Source organism: Pieris brassicae, chromosome 2 (genome assembly GCF_905147105.1).
Source record: "Pieris brassicae chromosome 2, ilPieBrab1.1, whole genome shotgun sequence".
NCBI lineage: Eukaryota > Metazoa > Arthropoda > Insecta > Lepidoptera > Pieridae > Pieris > Pieris brassicae.
In genome coordinates this window covers 3,625,606-3,649,074 of record NC_059666.1, presented here as the reverse complement: position 1 = coordinate 3,649,074, position 23,469 = coordinate 3,625,606, and the positions used below count along the sequence as shown (strand labels likewise).

At 31.8% G+C, this 23,469-nt stretch overlaps 1 protein-coding gene across 1 annotated transcript; it reads left to right on the top strand.

Annotated features, from left to right (window-relative positions):
• Positions 1-806: 806 nt before the first annotated feature.
• Positions 807-22,754, top strand: LOC123718103 (protein zntD-like). Its single transcript, XM_045674491.1, has 6 exons — positions 807-1,177; positions 18,734-18,845; positions 19,724-19,865; positions 20,178-20,368; positions 20,671-21,005; positions 21,258-22,754. The coding sequence occupies exons 1-6, from the start codon at positions 892-894 to the stop codon at positions 21,332-21,334; spliced, it is 1,143 nt and encodes a 380-aa protein (XP_045530447.1). The 5' UTR covers positions 807-891; the 3' UTR covers positions 21,335-22,754.
• The last annotated feature ends 715 nt before the right edge of the window (positions 22,755-23,469 follow it).

The window sequence follows — 23,469 nt, the reverse complement described above, 5'->3', positions numbered from 1 at the left end:
TACATAAGTTATTTCTCAAAGAGATAAATGCAACGATACATTAGTATGTTTGTTCTGTTTATTTCAACATTTACAAGTACAGGTATTTCTTGTGCAAGATCAATCACTGTACACGAGGCCAAGTATTTGAAGATTGAGTCACATGTCTCATGTTTCACTTTAAACGTCCATAACTATATTTATTTAGCGAAGTAACTTATGTCTAATAAGGATAATGGATAGAAATAGTCTAATCTTCCAAAGCAACATATCTTATTATAACAATGTGTATGTGGGACATGACTGTCTAAACAAAACTTAATTGTTTGCTTTTTAAAGTCCTATATCTTATATACACGAACCATAACACACAATATGTCTATAGGACGTATGGATTAGGTCGTGTGGTATGGTAGAGGTGACTTAGTAGAGCTCGCAATATCGAGGTCCAAGGTTCTATTTCATTGTCATTATATACGTGTAGCATTTATTTAATATAGATCCAATTTTTAAAATTAAAATCAAGTAATAACCGGTTTTTTATTCTAAAAATTAAACTAAGCTAATATTATTTATAACCGGTAACTTCGAATATAAATGTTTTGTTTTAACTCAATATTCACCAACTCTCGTTCAATCACACAAAGACATTTTTATTCAAATTATAACCTGAATTATACCAAAATAACAATGCACTTTCAATTTCATTCTGATTCATAAATATTATTGTCGAAGTGTAAATTGTAGCATGATCGAAGGCTGCGCCGCTAAGGGAGAGGAACGAACTGGCTAACGTGCCTCAATGACGTTCTATAGTACAAACGCGTCGCTCAAAGCCGGCGCACGCGCACTGATAAACCGCTATAAAAACTCATCCCACGTTACACAAACACCACTCTTGCACCGGCAGAAATGGAGAACATAACGATGAGACACAGCGACCACGATGAAAGCCAGGGTGTTATCGTGGCCAAGGGAGTGTCCATGGCAGTTCTATTCTGTGCATCCATGGTCTGTGGTATCGTTCCTATGTTGCTCGCGAAACGGTTCCGATGGATAACTCCAAATGACGCCGAAAACCTAAAGTCCTCAAATAGAATTGTGGCTTCACTTCTCTCGTTTGGAGGAGGAGTTCTTCTGTGTACCACCTTCATGCACCTTTTACCAGAAGTGGACCACAACATCGACCATCTAGTTGGTGAGTTTTTATTTCTATTATTTAAAATGCACGATTCAGCCTAATATTTATTTAATAAATATCATGTCATTGTGATCTAAATGTCAACAAAATAAATAACCTTTAGTTAAAATATTAAATTGAATGGACGATATAAAAACGTAAGAATGTCCACTGAAAATAGTTTAAAAACAAAGAGAGTTTTGCATTATTTGGAAGTCGCCGGTAAATGTCAAAACATTAACGGAAAGTGTTCTTCATAATTGCAAATTAGTTTCGGCTGCATTGTCTTCTATTTTGAAGTTCATTGTTCTTTGTTAATTGCTACAACTAAATGTATAATTAAAATCTGAATAGGTCTCGTATATAGTCGATGTTAGACATTTATTTTAACCGGATATTATTAGCGCGGTATCTCAAGGTTGATTGAAATAAATGCTGGCTTTTTTGACATTTGTCTTAGCTATATTTGACCTGTCGTTAAAAAAATTATTTCTGTTTTCTGTGAATTCTGTTACATATATGTATAAAATTTCAATATAAAAAAAATGCGAATAAAACAAGTAAAATGTCGTGACGTGACGTGATAGATAAAGGAAATTTACATAGTTTAATAAAATGAATACAATGTATTCAGAAAGGTTTTTTTTCCTTAATATAATTTATTAACTTACAAAAAAATAACAACAAATAAATGATTAATAATAATAACCTTTATTTACAAATAACCTTAGTAACTAATTTAATAAACAGCTTGTCTAACTTATTAGTGGAATTTTGTCACCTTTCGTTATTATAAGGCACAACAAATAGACGGAGAAACAAAATATTTATAGGAACTGTTCTGTTCCCAACTGAAGTTTGCTACCTATGAATTTTCTCGGAGAAAAGTGTGAGAAAAACCATACGGTATGTTCCATTCCTCATTGACATAAGATTTTATATATAGGTGATTGGTATCACTATTATCTAATGGTTGCGTAAACGTCAATGGGTATGTATGTCAGTGACCGTTCACCGCAATTACAAATTAGGATATTTCATTAGAAGTGTAAGTTTTGAATTAACAAAGGCGATAAAAGTTACTCAATTTATTCACGATTAAACAAAAAATATGTTTTATTCAAGAATTTTGGGTATTAATTTTATGTTTTTATAACGTTTATATTGTTTTAATGACAATTTAAATTTAAAGAAATGTGATATTTGTGATATAGATGGTTTAGTTTATAAGAGATTAACGTCGAGTACTTCTATTTTCTTTATCGATCTATTTCACTAAGTACCAGATTACATTGCTTCACTCATCGCCATCGCAGTATAGATAGTTAACAACTAATTAAATATGACGTAAATAACATGGGGACAATAAACTTAACTTTAAATTAACCGTGATTTTTACGGATATTTTAAAAATACATAATAAGACTGTTTCTTTTTATTTTTGCAAAATAATGATAATGTTGTATATCTTACAAATATGGCGTAGGTAATGTTTAATGAGCAGGGCGACTGACATCCCTAAGGTTGTAGGCCCGATATCCGGCTGTACACCAATGGAGTTTCCACCATTCTATGTGCGCATTTAGCATTCGCTCGGTGAAAGAAAACATCGTGAGGTAACCGGCTTGCCTTACACCCAAAAAGTCGACGGCGTGTCTCAGGCACAGGAGGCTGATCACTGACTTGCCAAAAGATTCATTGATCTTGAAACAGATACAGAAATCTGAGGCGACTGGTATTTTTTTAATTTCGTAATAAACAATTATTTATTGATATATATATCAAAGAGTAGATAATTGTTATTTTCATATCTGATACGAAGCTTGCCTAATGTAGTCTATTTATAATTGTGACTTCGAATGATTAAGATAAGAATGTATGTATTAACTTTTATATTACAAATATCTCAGTGCACTGCATAATTAGACATTGCTTTAATAGAGATTAAACGAAATCGTCGTATCTTACGTTTACAGTTGACTCAAAAATGACGCTAAACTCCTGATAAATGGAGTCAAGCGAAGCCTTATAATATAAACATTTATTCATCGGAATCACATTTTACTTTTTACAACTTTGTCTCCGGACGCAGCTAATTACAATTCAATAAAGGAAACACCGCTGTCTGCGAGTCTAGCATACTAATTCTTTAAACTATATTAGTTGCTCATTTGATTAAGAATTTAAAGACAGTCATGGCTGGTTTCACTATTCCCGCCAAAATTAATTCAGTTCGGAAATCACTAAAACCAGTAAACTAAACCAGGAAATCACTAAACCACCTTTATTTGAGTTAAAATTGTTACATAGTAAGATAGTTAAGTCATATTCTGCGTTCAGTATCTCAAAAGTAATTAAAAGATCTCCTTTAATAAAATCTCATCACCTCTTCCTTGAAGGTATTACACGGTAGGCGTTGGGTACAGGAATTTGCAAATAACTAATTATATATTTATTATAAAGCAAAATCTTATACTCGTAGTAAAATTGTAGCTTTTTCATAGTCTTAAATTCTTATATATCATAATATTTTGCTTCTTGGGAGCTATATTTTATAGTAATATTAATGTTAAACAATTAATTGAATGCATAATAATACCACAGAACAGCTAGATATAAATAAAACTTATATGATAGCTTCTTTTGATAGGTAACATAACGTCAAATCGATAACCTATCCGTCCGATTTTCAACTTGGTGCTAGGGCATATCAGTTTCTAAATGGCTTTGAAATTTCTAGGATAAAATTGCAGTGAACATATTATCCGTAGAATGTACTTGTGTCATCATCAATACATATTCATTGAATTGTAACGACCCACATTAAAAGCTTACATTAACAACAACATAAAATCTAGAAGAGAGTTACTAACTATCGTTGAATATTTCAAACGGGGAAGATTCGTTCGAATAGAATGCAAAGATGCATACTAGGGTTTTCCTACGATAACCAGCTATATGCGAAAACGTGTTTGTTTGGTACTCGATTCGTGACAAGGAACTGTTTACGGGGCAGCACCTGATACGTGCCGGTTCAACTGCCAATGAGTTAAACATATTATATAATAATGTTTAGATATTGCCAAAGTTTTCCTATTGATTAGGTTATTGATATAATTATAATTTTATAGATATTTCTTAATCTATCTAATACATCAAATATTCTACCTATGTGGAGTAGATTATGTTCTTCAATAAATCCATAGATAATTTTATTTCAGTGCATTTGGTATTGTTTAAAAATCTTATAAAACGCCGATATACGATGCACGGCGTTAGCGGATATGTATTTTATAAATCTATAAATGGGTTAGTTGGCAAAAAACAGTGTCATTAAGTAATTAACGTAATGTTACCTGATAAAATTATTTGGATGTTTTTATTAAAAAGATTTACCTATTAAAAATTATTTAGTGAACAAAGTGTATCGTAGATACAGATCGTTATCAGCAGCTTTTCCAGAAGACTCGAGCTTCGGCTGTAAACCACATTATTTCGTTGGTTATAATCAGAATGTAATTAAAAATCTTAAATACATTAAATCAAATCGCAGAATAAGGTATTTAAATTAACAAATTAAAATAATTGTAATATTCTATTTATTAATATTTAATTATAATTTCTTTATTATTTTACTATGTAGGTTATGATTATTGTAAATATTTAGTTATATTAGGTTTAATTTACATTTTACATATGATAACAGTTGTTAACAAATTATAATATTTGCAATTGAAATTCCTTTTTGAACTTTTTAGATGTTATTGACCTCTCTTTTTCTGTGAAATATATGTATCTATGTAATGACCGAAACAATTAGTTTAGTTATAGTTAACAGGTTAAGAGCCTTAAAAATGTTATTTTATAATTGTAGGTTATTACGATTTACTCGTTATTCGTAAACCAGTCATATGTTTTATTATAAGGGTATACTTTAAAATATATATACTGTATTATAAACATTAAAATCCAACTATAAATGACATTCATAATTGGGAATTAAGTAAGGTTAAATAAATGATATGTTTAATTTGTTCATAAATCAATGAATGTATTTGCTTAATTATATCAATAAATTATCGGACCCCGTACCTACTAATCTTCAACAGAAAGCTGTATTTAGCTTTCCATTTTTAATAGTGTTGGCCTAGCTTCAGCGTTCAACTCATCCCTAAAACTTTCTTTCATTCTGATTCCTTGACTTAATGTCTATGTGCTAACGCTCATACCGTCACAAAAGCGTGTCTCAAATCGAAAAGTCCACGTCATGTGTCAGACAGAAGACTATCACCTACTAGTTTATGAAATAAACATAATCAATTGTAAGAGATTTAAAGATCAATCTTTCGCACACCATCGGCGCTTTAGGGCCTTTTAAAACCTTTTACTGTTCAGAAAAACATTTTATAGACTATATTTAAAGACACTTTTATGACATACGTACATCTAATCCAATATACTTTTGACAAATGGGGTATAAACATACTTAGCCTTTTCTGCGCGAAGAATGGGCGCACTAGCATGAAGCTATAATTTTTTCTAGTACCTAGGAAGTTTAGGTTTATGTATATTATATGTTAGGTTATACTTAACGACCTAAATGCTATTTATACTAAGTTAAGGTGGAAGGCAATAAAGACAGGGAGGAGAAAAATTAAAACGACCTTTAGTGATGAAGAGTACAAGGAAGAGATGTCATTTTTAGTCTCTGTAAAATGTTCTATTATTTCTTCTACCTCTGTGCTATCTGTAGTATTTTAACTCCACTACAATTGTCAAACAGTACGCAAATAAGATGATTGTGAACAACTAAATCTGCTATAAAAATATAAATACAAAGTGACCATATGACCGCAAAATATGAAAGTATAGGCAATAAACGGAGAAATCAGGGAATTTTACAATTTGAACTTTCATTATACAGAAGGTATGTTTATTATTTTATTGAAATTATACTGCTTTTGGCGCAGGGATAAATTATGAGAGTAAATTTTTACGATACGCGTCACAAAAGTCCATGTTGTTAGCATAGTCAACATTTTAAAATAAAAAATGTCCATTTCTTTAATAACATATATAAGTAATTTGTTATGATATGAACTAGATAATGCGTTATAAAAAAAACTTTCAATGTATTAAATACCTTTTTTCTATTGTTAGTGTCGTTTTTTCTGCAATGTAGAATAAGGCGAAAGATAAAATTGTACCTGATTAACATCAATTATCCTATTACTCCGCATTTCTACCTTTCCAAACTCAAACATCCTGTATACAAGCACCGGCCTAATGTTGTGTGTAACTCGTTTTGTGAACAGCGCTTTATATCTCATTTCCTGAACTGAGGAACTTCCGTACAACCACTGCACCAGTCTTACACATACAAAATCCAGTTGGTTGGGTAACTATTGTGAAAAGACGTTTCAAGCAATTGCAGTAATGTTATACATTGTAGCTACAGTGATTTGTGAATGTTTTAACACGATAATTATACTCAAAGCAAATATGTTAAAGGAATGTTATCGTATTTTTATAATATTTATTCGCTCGAACGGTGAAGGAAAACATTGTGAGGAAACCGGCTTGCCTTAGACCCAAAAAGTCAACAGCGTGGAAGAGGTACAGGAGGCTGATCACCAACTTGCCTATTAGATTAACAAATGATCATGAAACAGATACGGAAATACTGAGGCCCAGACCTAAAGAGGTTGTAGCGCCATTGTATTTTTTTAAATAAATTTTAATTTAAGTAAATAGTTATACAAATTATTATTTGATTTAGTTTTCAGTTTAGAACTTTAGTTCTAGATCTAGAATCAGATTCCGTGTCTATAAATGGTGACAAAAATCTTAGCCACCTTGAAAAATATCTTTACGGCGAGATAATCTAATATGTTTATCATAACGACTTGATAACGAGTAACGACGCACTCTAGATAGCAGTATACAGTCGTTACGTTACAACCGTATAATGTTTGTTCTAAATTTTGTAAAACTGTTAGCGATAATTTCTATAATATTATTTTTAAAAAATATTATTACGTTTCACTCCTGTCATTTTATTTCTCTGATAAAACCGAGTTTAAAAATATCAATCTTATTTTCCTATCCAAAGAATATGATATCTATCTTATTTCGATATGGTTTAATGATCTGTCAAATTCAAACAGCTCACCAAAACCACACAAAATAAAATGAGAAAAAGATGGTTAAAGAGTTTGGTCTCTATGTTTCCCTTAATGCTGGCAACATTTCGTGGCTGTACTGCAACGTTTACACTCGGCCTGGACCTACATATCATTAATTTTATCATAAAGTTGTAAATAACAAAGAAAACTACAAATAAGTAATGAGATTAAAAAAAGTATTTTTGGATTTTTTATTGCTGACCAGGTTTATGAAACAGGTTTAACTACCTCAGGGGCTCTTCGTGTGATCTTATACAATTGCTGTACTAAATTAGAATGGCCAATATTTTTGTAGGGAACCTACTTATTTAATGTAAATTCCGATACACACTTTATACCAGACTTACAATTATGTCACGTACAACCGCCATATAACATGTCACACCTGACACACGTTTCATATACTAACGGAACACAACTTTCTTATATTCTGAAAAGCATGCAATTTTCTTTAAGGCAAGGTCGAAATATTATAATGCAAAATAAAAGTTCCCTTCGCCTTCGACAAAATTATAAACATTTCGTCCGCAATTTTTAAGTGGATATGTTATTACTCTTAAAATTATGTATAGCTTTAAAAATCAAGTGTTGCCCGAGCAAAATAAAGCAGCGTTTAATTATGCCCACTCTATTAGAAATATTTTTAAAAACATAAAAGGAACTAAAATGTAAACAAACTTACGAAATAAATTAACGTTAAGGTCATGTAATAATTTGCATTAATTAATAAATCGTTTGCTAGGTTTAACTTACTTATGTATAACTAATAAGCAGAACAAAACTATAAGTAGGCAAAGTTCTTAAAACGTACAGACGAATAACAGACATCTAAACACATATGGACAAAATATGCAACTTGTATTTCCTTGTTGAAAGCCTTATTTGAATGTCAGAACAGCTTAATAAAGCGAATCATTTGGTCCGAAGTAGGCGCAAGTTGCCAGACAGGTTTGAGTAAATACAAAGAGTTCCTTTGTATAGATTTACTGGCAAGAAAAAGAACACTTGCCATGGTATATAATATACTAGATTACATAAATAATAGCGCTGTGGCGGTACAGCCCATACAGGAAACGGGTATATTTCTTAATAATGATCACTATGTATGACAAATATTTGGATTCAATATACCAGAAATATATTTTATTATCTTCATTAATATCTTATTTTAAAGGCAACAGCTATTAATTTAAGAATGTTTCAATAATATAGATTTGTAATATATATAATCTATAACTCTACGATGTTTGGCATTTAAACCTTTACGTATGCGTATTCAATTAAAAGCTATTCAACCGTGATCCTGTCAGAAATGCGCCGGTACCTTAAAACTCCTAATAGCGAAAACGATACCAACTTCAATTCTTATAACGCGCAAAATCTACTTTTTGTACTGCGCGATCACAAGGTCGAGACATGAGCGTTCATATTGAGAGAACTACATCGAAAATGCATACAAAAATGTCCCTGACATTAAACTCACGAACTGTTTGACCAGGGTATAGAAAATTTGTGGTAAGGGTTGGTGATCCTACAGTAGTCTAGATAGGGAAAGGATAATAGACTGTGAATTATTTGTATACTGAAGGTACATTTTAACAATCACAGTACATAAATCGTATATCCATTTAACTCTTTACTTTTTAATATAAAACTAAAATACTAAAGGTTTACAGTTTCGCTTGGACCATCTATAGACGAAGGATATATTTATTTAATCCCTTTTCAAACCTTAAATACCACAGAGTTAATACTCGAAGTTGTAGATATTTTGATTATGAAAGCGGGTGATAAACAATCACCGGTAAATCCATAGACCATAGGTGTGTGAAATGACAAGTTATTTATGTCACCACGCGTCACTGATTCTTAGAACAAAGGTGTTGCCATTAACTTTCCTGTTATTGTGTAATAATAATTACCATTTTATTAATCTTTACATACACATATCCTCACATATATTAATTTGTTAATATTATAGTCATTACATTATCGAATATAAGTTTGGGTAAAACCCTATCTTTGTGGTATTCATTTTATATTAGTATCTAATTTAATTGAGTTAAGATAATACATTGGAAACCCAAGTGTATTTATAAATCGATTATAAAACTGAAAGTTTAATTTCTCTTTATCATTTAAATTATGTTAGAGTTACATTATTTCATCAGATGTTCCATATACGACGGATTTTACATACGCCTTCTATGAATTTATGGCAAATTGTATTAATATCACATAACAAAAACCCTACTTTCTAACATCCTCACACTTTTCGTATGAGTTTAAGTATGTTATACACACTTATAAATTATGAATAGGCTTTTAATGTTTTCTCACGGTTTATGGACTGTAATTATTGTTGTAAGGTACATAATGTATGTTTTAATCCAATGCGGCGAAAGCAACGCCAAGGCTGTCATGTCGACAGAGTAGAAACTGAAACAAATTCTACCTATTGAAGCTTATAATTTAATTGCAAAATATTTTTTAAAACTTGACCCAAATACTCAAAGAGTTGGCTTTCCCCAATAGGCAGTTTTGATGTTGCCATAAATATTCCACAGTAGTTTAATACAAAGCATGCATTGTCTATATTTCCTACGTTTTCTAACTTGTCTTTATTGACTGTGCCTGTTATTACCTATCATACAGGGAGATTATGATTTTTGCCTAGCTATGTATATCAAATGACGTAGATTTTTCAGTCGAAGCTAGAACGGTCCAACTCATTACCCAGGGGTTTTTCAACCCTGAGTAGAAGGCTAACACTCCTATCTAAATTGTACATACAAAATAAAATATGAAGTAAATAGTAAATTTAAGTAAGGAAATTGCCTTTAGAAATTCAGGGTGCTATTTTATAACACGTTTATAAATTGGATAAAAGCATGTTCAATAAACAAGTAAGATACTAAGGCATAAAAACATAAACGTCCTACAAAATTAATTATGTATGAGGTTGCCTGACATTATAAATTTCAGATCAGTGATATGTTTTTTGCGCCTGCTGAATGCACGTAGAATGTTTTATTAGTTTGAAAGAATCTATCTAGATTTACTCAAACAAAGGGTATTGTAATAGTTTTCTAAAGTCAATTGTTTAAAAAAAATTGTTTATGGCTACATATAGCCAGGTTCAAATTTAAAATACAACTAGATTAAAAATCATATTTCATACCATATACAAATTCAGAGCTCGTTTTCACAGCTTATACGAGATACGTCAAATAAGAATATAACAGATTAACGAACGTGACGAAAACGTGATAATTTTACACCGTGCAACCTAAATTACAGATATTTTTTTAATTCTATACTTTAATAGGCTTTGTGTCAACGCAATGACATCGGATTCATCAAATCAAATTTATTATTGTTAATATATGTTATGCTGCTATTCACAAGTTCATTAACAAAATTAATCTTTATTATCACAAATATATAAAAACACGTTGACCTACCTCCTACAAGTTATTTGAGGCCACAAGAAATTAGTGCACGAGCCTCTTCTAAGAACTTTGATCTTTGTTTAGTTCCAGCCATTAATTACACAACAATAGCGTAACCTTGGATCTGTTTAATTAGCATAGTTTTTTTTTATAATTATTCAATATAAAAATTATTATTATATAAGATTTAATAACAACTGTTTGTAGTCAACGTTATTTCAAAACGTAACCAACCCATCATAATCTATGTATGTATATACCACGACTCGGGGATGACATTTTATTTAATGAAACAAATATTTTGTTTAAACACAATAATATTATGATTATTTGACTTAAGCGAGTGTTAGACATTTAAATTTAACTTTAAATAACCTAGCGTTCCTAATCCATTAAAAAAGTCTCACTGACCATGGTTGTTGAATTAACAATATTAATGCAATCCCCATTAATAGAGTTTCTGTCTATGTACGCATCTAATATGGTAAAGAAAAACATCGTGAAAAAATCGGCATGTCTCAAATTCGAAAGCTTACCTTTTTTTACATGAGTCTTTACTAAGACATCATGGAACATTACGATCTAACCTAACTAAAGACTAATAAGTAATTTAAGTGAAACCTAATTTGCTAAAAAGAATTTTTAACATAAGGAAGTGTCCAATAACACTACTTACAGTCTCTATTATAGGGAAGACACTCTGTGCTTGTGTTCTATTTTTTCACTCACTGTTTAGCACTAATACGAACGTGCACTGTCACTAATTCACTAGTTCAAATGGTTTTGTCCTTTTTAGTCTTCTAACTAGGCCCGTGGTGTCAAGGAGTTGCATAGCCTCGTCATTCACGTGGTGGAGCCTATGTTCGTGGGCTCCAGCTATCAGTTCACTTGACTTTGAAATAAAAATGATCAAACAATGAGATGCAATCTAATAATACAATACAAGCGTTCCATTTAGGGTTGTAGCGCTTTATGATAGGGGATAGGGGATCGAACTATGACCTCAGGAATGAGAGTCACACAGTGAAGCCTCTAATCCATAAATAAAATATTCAGGTTGTATCGATACTCTAAATTACTAGTACAATATTGTATAAGCAATAATTGCGTATGCTTACTAATTATTTCGTATAGCCCAGATCAACCTTAGTTTTTTTATTCCATGAGCGTCTAAAAAGGTCTATTCGCTAAGAACTTCCGTATGTCAAACCCAATAAGTTTTTGATATAAGGAAAGTCATTATTGAAGTTTTTCACTATAATATTTATTTAGAAAAACATAATGATACTTTTTGCTCAAAGACGTCAAAAGTTTTATCAAACGAGAGTCATAGTTCGCTTTAAGTTTTGTCGAATCACACCCTAATCCTTTACTCATTCCTCACGGCTTAAAAAATAAACAGTGCTATTTTAGTTAATATAAAAGTGAAAAACCATGGTTATGACGTAATTGAGTTCACTTCGCACTCACAAAACACATGCTCGGACATTGCACAACGCATACGTGATATTTTTAACTTAAACTCACAAACAATACTAAAATATTCAACGTACCTAAATACGGGTGCTTTAAGCCTACTAAACCAAGATGCATTAGCATGCCGGATCATGCAAATTCTGTTTTCCCAACCGCAAATGTTACGTCATTTAAGGTTTACCCAAAGAGAATTTAAATTTATAGAGCTGGGATAATTGTCATGCAAAATCTTTGTTCCCATGCCTTGACGTAATATATCCAGTGAGAGAAAAAATTAACGAAACATTCACTCTATATTGGCTATACAGCACATATATATGTATAGACATTTAAAACGCGTAAAATCTAACAGACTAATTCATCTTAGGGTCAAGAAAAGAGCGTACCAATTCTTGAAAGGCCGGCAACGCAGTCGCGAGTCCTCTGGCATTAAGAGTACCCATGCGAGGGTCAGATGAACCTCATACCCGTTTGCCTCCTGTTTTATAAAGTAATTGTAATGAATATAGAATTAGAAACTTTTTAGTTTTTTAGTCTTTGTCTTTTTGTCTCTGGTAACTAATGTACAAATGTCAAACAATATTTATACTAAAACTATGAATATAAAATAGTTTTCAGTAAACATAAAAACATTTTCAATCAGTTATGACAATATATTGCGGAAGTGAATGCTGATAAAACTGTTACGTCAATGTAGACTAGATCAACAAAGGAATTGTTGCAAAAGCGTGTTCGTAGCTATTAATAATAAAAGCCGTAATGTAGGCAGTTGAAAAGATCTTTAATTTACACAATTTAACACTACTCCCGACTTTGGAGCTGTATTAAAATTTCCGATATTATGTCCTGCGTATACGGTTACTGTACGTCAAAAAATATTCAATACGAACGTCGATCAAGGCGCCGTGCTTTGCGTGACATTAATGTCAATTATTGATTGTGGAATCAACTAAGTATTGAAAAGAATATACAAAAGGCCGGCAACGCACTCGCAAAACCATAGGCTTTGAGAGTATCATTTAACATCAGGAGAGCCTCCTGACATTTTTGCGCACAAGGCCTTATTTTTCTATAAAAAAACACTAATCAAATATGTTTGTGTAACCCAAATACAACCTTATGTAAGTTCCCGACTGTACTGTAAGGTTTTCGGGGCAAAAAGATATAAACAAATGAAGATCAAACAAGGAACCCATCTTCCTTAAAAGTCTCAAGAGTGTCGAGAGAGCATATTATAGTCGTTCATAAAAATATTTAAACTAAAAGCGAATGAATGAAACATAGTTTCTTATATTACCGTGATCCTGATCGTGATCGTCGGCAATCGATGTAAGAAAATATGTTAGATAATTCTTGTAATTGGATACCATCAAGGTGCGCGTGGCCTCGATTCGAATTACAATGCAGTTTTTGTAATTGAGGTTTAATCGATTATTGCATCGAAGTATCGAGTCGAACAATCGTGAGGAATCCAGCTTTTATAGAACCGATTATAGAATATAGCTGGCTTGGCTGTTTCATATTCCCTATATTGGTACAAACTTTTCACGAATTTCACGTATTGTTTTGTATAACAGACGTTTTTAATTGTCCGTTTAGTGAACTGACAAAGGGTCCGCATCATGCTGTAAGAAAAAGTTAGTCTTTATGTAAATGTTTTAATCTATTAATGTTTAATGTTGTGTTGTTTTTCTGTGTGTATGTATTGTTTTGTATATAATATACAGGTGGCTAATGTTAGCTCTTTTTGTTGAATCAATAAAAATCTCCAAACGCGTGCCATGGAGATAATCAAATCGTATGGATTTTTAAGATCACATTAAAACACACACTCACACACCCTCACACATTACACATTCCCTAATCTCAACAAATAATTAGTAAATTGTATTGGTTAATTCATAATGTTCTTCGTATATATAGTGTAATCCATTTTTCTATATTTTAAAAATTGTAATTATTATCTTTAAAAAAAATAAATGCCTTAGGCCCAAAGAGTCAACGGCGTGTGTCAGTGATAAAAGGCTGCCTATTAGAACTAGCAAATGATCACGCAACAAATCTAAAACCCAGACATAGAGGCTTTTGTTTCATACAAAATGTAAAAGCGATAATATTTTTAATATGTCTCATTGTTCTATAATCATTTTCACCTTACACTTTCGATGTTAAGTCAAAGTTAATCTTATCGAGCGAATGTCAGTGAAATGCATTTGTCACGGTTTCACCTCTATTTAAAAATAAAGATAATCAATTACAATGTATGAAATTTCACGTGGCAATAACACATCCTGTACGAGCCAAGGCTGTACACATCCACTTTATCAAAATCTTTAACACGATATATTATACGATTAAATACAATATAATAGCTTTAATAGTGGTATGTGTTTATTTATGTATTCATTTGGGAAACAAACATATACATCTCTAAAAGTATAAGTCAGAAAAGAAATATAAACATAAAATTAAAGCATTGGATATATCCACAAAAAGTTTCACTGATAAAAAAAAGGATATAAAGCAAAACAAAACATAACATGACAGCAGAACAAAATATTTAAGTAGACAATACAATACAAATTTTATAAATCGGTAGAACGACAGATATACTAGTAGCCATAATAAAGAAGAAAGATACAAGGTCTACGACTCGAATAGTTGTTTTAACCTATTCTTAAATGAAGCAGTAGAGGATTTATCCCTCTATGGGGCTATAAAACAATCATACATGATACAAAGACATATATATGCCTTTCCGATCATATAATCTCTTGGCTTAAGATCTTGGCGTTGCGTAGAGATGTGGGGTCTCTCTGGATCTTCTACCGCATTTACCACGGAGAGTTCAGACAAGCTGTTCGGATTAATATTTGCAGCTGAGTTTCATAATTGGACGTCGAGGCAGAATATTAAATTCCACCCGTATCACCTCAACGTCTGTCGTTCCTCAACTAAGCATTTTTTAAGCCTGTTTTTGCCACGCAACTCCACTTTGTGGAACCAATTGCCCACCGAACTATTTCCGAACCAATTCGACAAAAGGTCCTTCAAGAAAAGAGCGCACCAAGTCTAAAAGGCCGGCAACGCACTTGTAAGCCTTCTGGCAATGTGAGTGTCCATGGGCACCATGGTCCTTTATCACTTAACATCAGGTGAGTCTCCTGCCGGTTTGCTTCCTGTTCAAAAATCAAAGGAAATAAAGCCTTACGTTAGTGTGTATCAAAAATATTACGACCAGTTTATTTTATCGAACTTGACAGGGGAAAAATAAATTACTTCCAAGAACTATAATTTGAGGATTTGTGCTTGGGAAAAAACTAAGAGTAAACTCCCACACCATGTTCCATTCCATACTTGTATTTTCACTGTATCTATTTCGAAATATGTATTAAGATTCCTCATTTCAGACGGATAATTACAAATAAAAGTTATATCATAAAGTACTTATACAAGTTAATATCTTGTCTGCTTCATATGTAAATCGTTATATGTGTAATATCTGAGATTAAAATATATTTTAGGTTTTGTAACAAAATCAATATTCCGTGAATACAAATGATAATATTGACGACAAATTTATTAATGTAATGTAATGTTCGCTTGAAACTTGACGGCATATTTCGTGTTTCCTTGGACGAAATTCTTGAAGAGGTTCCAAATAACTTTTTTCGAGACCAAGGCCAATGTTAAGTCGCCGATTACAACTATACTTATGCGCGGAGTAATTCGGCATGTCAAGGGAAACTATTAATGACAAATCATGATAAACATTTCAATAATGCATTTTATAAATTTTTATATAATTATGAAACAATTCCTATCCTTCCCGAACTAGCGAATTGTGAATCGATCCCGGTGGTCCCTCACTTGGACAACCTCCAATTGTTTAAAGAAAGAGTGTACACTCACTTAAAATGTGCCATAGTCTGTGATGAATGTTCTTTTTGGGCGTCCCGTATTCTCGTTTGCCTTTTCTATAAACTTTGTATTCCGCATCTAAATTGAATAACTATTGAGCATATTTAATAAGCAGTATTATACTTATATTATTTTACTGTCGGTTTCCTTTCATTAACGCTGTGAAGAAAACAGACTTACTTTAGTTAAACGGTATCAATTGAATATGGATTAGGCTTATACCAGCCTATTACTGCTACTGACTACTCGTAGGTACGTAGGAGACGCACTGTCAAATGTAATAATAAAAGAAAAATAATGAGCTGCTTCGTTTTATTTTTTGGTTGAAGTATAAGCAATGAAAAACTTTTCGAGCACTTCTTGTCTAAAAGATATGGTAGCCTAAATACAACTGTATTATTGATACGGTACAAATTAAGGTTTGATGACGTCTTCACGTTTGATATCTTGATTAAAATATTTAATAATAATACGAAGTCTGAGTAGTCTGTAATGACGTATACTCGTATATGTTTATCGAACACTGTAAATAAACTGAGAATTGTTACTAGTCAACGCAGATGTCGAGACTATTTCATACTAAAAGAACACAAGAACCACGAAAAATCTGGCAAATTACTAGTCGACTAATAGGTTCATATTTTTTGTGTAACACTTATTACAAAGCGTACTTAGAGTTAGCACAGTGCACTTATCTTAAGAATATAGTATCTTGACTCCCGAAATGAAAATCTTCCACCGCTCCGTGTCCAGTGTCACCTCCACCCAATTGCTGGTTTTCAGCTGCAGCAAGCGCTCCACCATTCTGTCGATGCAGCGGTAGGATGACCTTCTGGTCTAAGAATATATAATAGAGTTAAACCTATGAAGATCATGTGTGCTCCATGAATTTTAAACATTGGCTTAAATGTGTCTAAACCAGGATACTGTTCTTATTATAGGAGTATATTAATATTTTAATTTATTAACACAAAACAATATGCTATAAAGTACGGATTTATGCAATAATTAAAAAGCGAACCCTTACCGTAAAATGTAATAAAAAATATGTGACTTTATCTCGTAAATTTACCGTTAATGTAACACACGTTCATACTGTTAATACAAATTAACACAACTTCGTCTGTTTTTTTAGTCATTGTAACAATATAATATTGTAATTTTAACTAATAATTAATTATTAACTCTTTAAGCATTGCATTACTATAACAGTAGGCAACTCTAGTACCCTCCTAATAATAAACGATACGTCAAATACCTATTGAATATTGTTTATTCCTCCTACCTCTTTGCAAATAAACAATGAATTTTTATTTTATTTATGAAGGCGACCACTAAGAGAACGATGACGAGACGTCTTAGGGATTAGTAATTTGTAGGCAAAGCTGTCGAATTCTAGTCTGGTTGAAGCTCAATTGTGCGATAAAATATTCATAGTGCGTCTCGCGTGCATTGTTTAGCGGACGCAAATATAATTGTTAATTTGTATAACAAAGACGGTTTGAATATTCGATAATGACGTTACGATTTTTCCTCCAATTATTTGAAGCGATTTGTTTGAATACGTCTTAAATACTTAATTATATTTTATGTTGGTATTGTCAAAGTAATGATAAGCGACGCGATTAACATTCTTTACTGTTGTATTCGTTTTAATGTGATTTGTTATCATAAGTATATATATATATATTGTTATTTTTTAAAATTAATAATTTACATAATTATGTACTACATATAGAGTAGTCAAGTTATTATTTTATTACTCAATAAAGCAATGCCAAAGTATGGCGTGTTACGTCTTGCGTAACAAAGAAATATCGTAGGTCAATGTCTTCAATTCAGTCTTCAATTAAGTTGAACTTGCTCTCAGCCAATTTATTCCTGTCACTTTGGGCATTTCTTTGATGAATTTTTTTCTGTGCGTATTATGAAATATTGTCGACATTTCCATAGTACCTCCGTATTAAATTAAGTAAGATTGGAAGAATGATCGTATTTTAAAAATGATGTTAATTAGTACTCTGCGGAGGAGAAAAGCGGTTTCTATGTCACCATTCTTACAAGATCTATGATGTATAGTGTTAGGCATAGGTTAGGTATAATTCTCGGTATTATGCTGGCAATTATATGCAGATGCTTTGTTTTTACCTAGTACAAGTAGATGCACGAACACAAAGTATGCGCACGAAAAATCTGTAACATGCCGATATTTCTACTAATGGAATTAAAGAAAAATAGTTCTCAAATTATAAAGCGTCGCTCATCATTCATTAATATTTATTAGTGTTATCAAAAACTTCGGACTCGCAAAAAGTATTGAAATGATTTTGGTTAACGCAAGTACAAGTTTTAATAAAACTTTCGTAACATATAAACTCTTGTTTTTAAAGAAACTCATCTAGGCTTTCTAACCACGATTACTTAAAAGCTAGGATCGTGTAATTGGGCAATTTTGCGTTTATGCCCTTTTATATTTATGTACATCGTATATATAAATTGAATACTTTGTATTGGCTACAAAGGTTTTTTTTTATTTCCAGCTGATGGCCACATGCAAGAGTTCGATTTTCCTCTAGCTTCTCTACTTATGTGCAGTGGGTTTTTCATCATGTATCTTGTAGAAGAGTTGGTGCACATGTACATACATCACAGGTAAAAAATATACTATTTTTAAGTTATACTTCTTTCGGCACGCTTTTAGCGCAAAAAGCGAAAAATTATGAAAGTATATTTTTAAGCGCGCACACCGTCACAAAAAACCGACACATATGTATACTTCTTTTGGTGCATTAGAGAATAAGGCGAAAGAGAAAAGTTTTAATAAGATTTTTATCTTGTTACGCCAAAGAAGTATAACTTCTAACGCGTGTACATAAGTACATACATATGTTCTTTTATATAAATCAGTCTTTACCAAAACTTTCCTTTCTTTGTGATTTCGTTAACAGAAAGAGACGGTTACATAGTAAATGCAATACAAATGTTATATATGTATGTAGCTCTCAGGGAAATCCAACGGGCATAATAATTGTGTACTGACGATAATACCAGTAGTACCAACTTAACTTATTACTATAGTAGTTATGTAAAAAAATGATTATTATTATTATTAATGAATCCATACAACAATTGTTTAGTTTACATTTCTTGGTTGTCTTAGTATAAGTTTTACTTTATTCGCTAGTTCTACAACGTCATCTGTCAGTTTTTCTTTAGTCATACATGTCTTTCCAATGGGAAAAAATATGATTACCATAGCTGCAAGGACATTATTAATTTTGTCTTTGATTTTCAATTTAAATGTAATTTTATCGAAATGTATTTTCACCATTTGTGGTTAAAAAGAGTCGAGGTACAATAGTGAAACATATACTCACTTCACTGGCTTTTCGAACCAACATTGAATGATGAATTTAACTACTAAACTATATGCGTTAGAGAAGTTGAACTAAACACAGATCATATCACATATGATCTATAATCCACGTTATTAGATAATCTTTTGTATTTCATTGGTAAATATTTTGTAGAGAGATGAGCAACGGTTCGGTGGCACCTTTGGTTCGAAACCTCAGTGTTAGGAGTCGCAGCAGGACAGAAGAAAATGGCGTGCATAGTGTCACCAATTCTACATCAGATCTCATTGACCCCACATCTATTACTAAGGGAAAGGTGAGTGGTCAAAATATAATCTTCATACAATAAAACACGGCCACTGTTTCTGTGACAGCGCTAATGCATGCTTATAACCTAGAGATCTTGGCTACGGCTCCCGGTAATACAACTTAGTAGGTAGAGAGGGGGCAGATAACATTCCAGTCTTTTAAACGGACGCGGAGATGTCTACCTCAGTTGGGACAGGACAGTTGGGTTGGGACTACAAACAACAATAAATATTTAAACTTATTGAATTTAATAAAATTAGTTCTCTGATATTTACGAATTACAATAGCTAATAAGATAACGAATGCATAATTTCCTCAGGACATCGAAGTCAACAACGCGGTCCACAATCATGGGCATAGCCACGCTAATGGCCATAGTCATATGCCCATCAAGAATGCGGATAGCGTAACGGCTGCCCTCCGTGGACTCCTGATTGTATTGGCTCTATCTATTCATGAACTGTTTGAAGGCCTTGCCGTTGGCTTGGAATCCAGCACATCAAATGTTTGGTACGTACGACAATTTTCATACGATTGATATTTTTTACTAATCATTTTATTTTTTCATAACTTTAATTTGATTTTTAGACCCATAACTTTGATGCTATGCCTGTTAAAACACACTCGCATGTATTAGTTAATTTAGATTCGTTATCATGTAATAAAAATAATTTTATATTGTCTACTCGCCACTAGATGTCTCTTTTCTTAATAATAATGAATAACTTACTAGGCCGACATCAAAATAAACAGAACAATCAGCGTTGTCATTATCATCTAAAATTTTAATAACGTTGTGTTTTATTCATCAGGTATATGCTTGGAGCGATTTCTGCACACAAACTTGTCATTGCATTTTGCATTGGTGTAGAGCTAATTGCAACTCGTACCAAGACTTATTTAGCCATAATTTACATTACCACATTTGCCATTGTATCTCCATTTGGTATTGGAATTGGTATACTACTTGTTGGGGGAGAGGGAGCCACTGCAGCAGGTTCCTATTCCGTCATACTTCAAGGGCTGGCTTCTGGAACCTTGCTATATGTTATTTTCTTCGAAATCTGGAAGAGCGACAGATCTGGAATTTTGCAATACATTGCTGCATTGTTCGGCTTCGGTTTGATGTTCGGATTGCAGTTACTAAGTAAGCATACAATTATTATATTCAATATATAAAGTTAAGAGATTAAGCACCACCTATCGCGGCATAGAGGAAAGTTATCAACGGTGATGGTAATTAGCTTGGATAATACGTAAATACCACCGCCACACTTCCTATAAGCTAGCTCAAAAAGGACGTTTTCATTTATTCCGCTTTTTGTTTTCTAACGTTGTGATTCGCGTAATTAGTCGAATATTTCCCTTTGCGTAGTAATCATGTAAGTATTTTTTTCAGCGCCTCACTCTCATTCTCATGGTGGACACGACCACTCTCATGATAATGGAACAGACCACGGACATTCACATGATTAAATTTATATTTCCTATAATTTCGACTAAACCCTACATTATATTGTAGTAATTGGTCTATCTAAATACCATATATCTAAAGAAAAACCGGTGAATGCTCAGATAATAATTAAGAATAAGATAGGCCATAAGACTACAATATAATATAGTATAGGACCTAATGGCTACACTATAAGGCAACTGTTAAGAATAATTAATTAAGTAAAATACACTATTACATTGGTTATAGAACCAAATGTGAACAAAAAAATAAATTTATCATATTCTACTAAAAAGTTATCAACTCTTACAGTGAGATTCTATTGTTGCCATATTAATATTTTGTTTCGAATTTATTTCGAAAACTGTTATTAACTTACATAACCCATACTTATTATGGGTACCAATATTGTATGGAAATATGGTTATAATATGATGGAATCGTTGCATAATACTTAATTAAGATTTAATATTATTTTTATGGATTTTAATTACGTATAGTCCGATTTAATTACGTTTTATTATAATGAAACGTCAAATAATGCAATCAAATAATCATAGTAGATAGTATATCGTTAAAGCAACGACAGGAGATTTTGTAAAAGACTGTCTAGTCAGTAAAATAGTTAAGAATGAAAAAACCTCTTTTGTAATAATATTACAATAATAACTTTACAATAATTCTGGAAATAATGTATCAATTGTGCAAATATTGTCTTTCAGAAAGTAACACAGGCTACATAATGTCATTATTTATACAATGTTTAACATTTATAATTTTATATCATTCACGACCAATTAGTCCATAAACCAATTAGTCCAATAATGGTTTAGTGCTTACCCTTTCAGATTACTAGTTCGAAATTCTAGGCTTTAGGACTCGCCTTAGAAACCCATGCCAATAATAATCCTAACCGAACAAATTATTTTTATATATTATGATAATTTGACAAGTGAGCTTTGTTTGTGCTCAAACTTTTCTATGATAATTAGTTGAGAGTCAAAGACAAACGAACAGGCGAACTATCAATATTAAAATGTAAAAGGTATTATTACTTTGAAATAACTAAGTACAAAGAGAATTTTTATATGAATTGCGATAGAAAAAGTTATTTATCGCATCTGTCAACATATAAATTTTTAAAACGTAAATCGGTATAATATATAAGCCTTGACAGTTTTTAATCTGTATGTGTTCTTCATAATATGTTATCTCTGAGTTTAAGGTTTATAGAAAATATAATTATGTCACAAACTTATAGAAACATTGTCTGTGATAATTAGTACTAAGACAAAATCTTTGCAGAAAATTTTAATTGTAATAATGTATAAAACATATTATTCAAATATTATTGCTATATAGACGAGAAGACTAAATAATGTCGTTTCTTAAATGTCAAAAGTAACATTTGTATGCTTAAATACTTAGAATAAATAGTTTTACGCCAAGTTTTATATTTATAATAAATTATTTAAATATTTACTAGTTTATTATTTTAATAAAATATTAATATTACCCTACAAATTCATAATCTGAAACCTACCTTGGTAAAACTAATGTTGACAATGTCCTCTACATTCTTCTAGGTTCGATTAACGGCGAAACAATGATCGTATACTCAAACTCAAATCTTTATTCATAGAGGTAAACAAGTACACTTATGAACGTCAAAAAGAAGTTAAATTAATTGTAAATTTACATTTACTACCAGTTCGCAAGTCAAGGTATATATTAGAATAATGCTTAAAAAGTAAATATTGTTTAGTTTGTAAAAGTTTATTTATTTGTATGTTTAAAATATCCGTATACGACCTCGTCCGCAGACAAGGTGGAGAAATATGAGGTGGCAACACTTGTGCTATTTGAAATGTGCTAGAATACCGATTAATTGATCGAAACATTCACCTGTAAACATTTAAATATCCGCAATAAAAATACCAATTGTAACTGCTTTAAAATACCTATAAAAACGTATTAAAAAATACTGTATATCGAGGTAAAGCTCGCGTAGCAGCACCGCAACCCATTTGTCAACTATGTCAAAATTAAGTCGTTATTTCCTATCAATATTAAAAATGCCCAACCGCAATTGTGGACCCTAACGTACCTCTTCCTAAAAGCCTGCATACCGATGCATGCGAAAAATTAAATAATAATA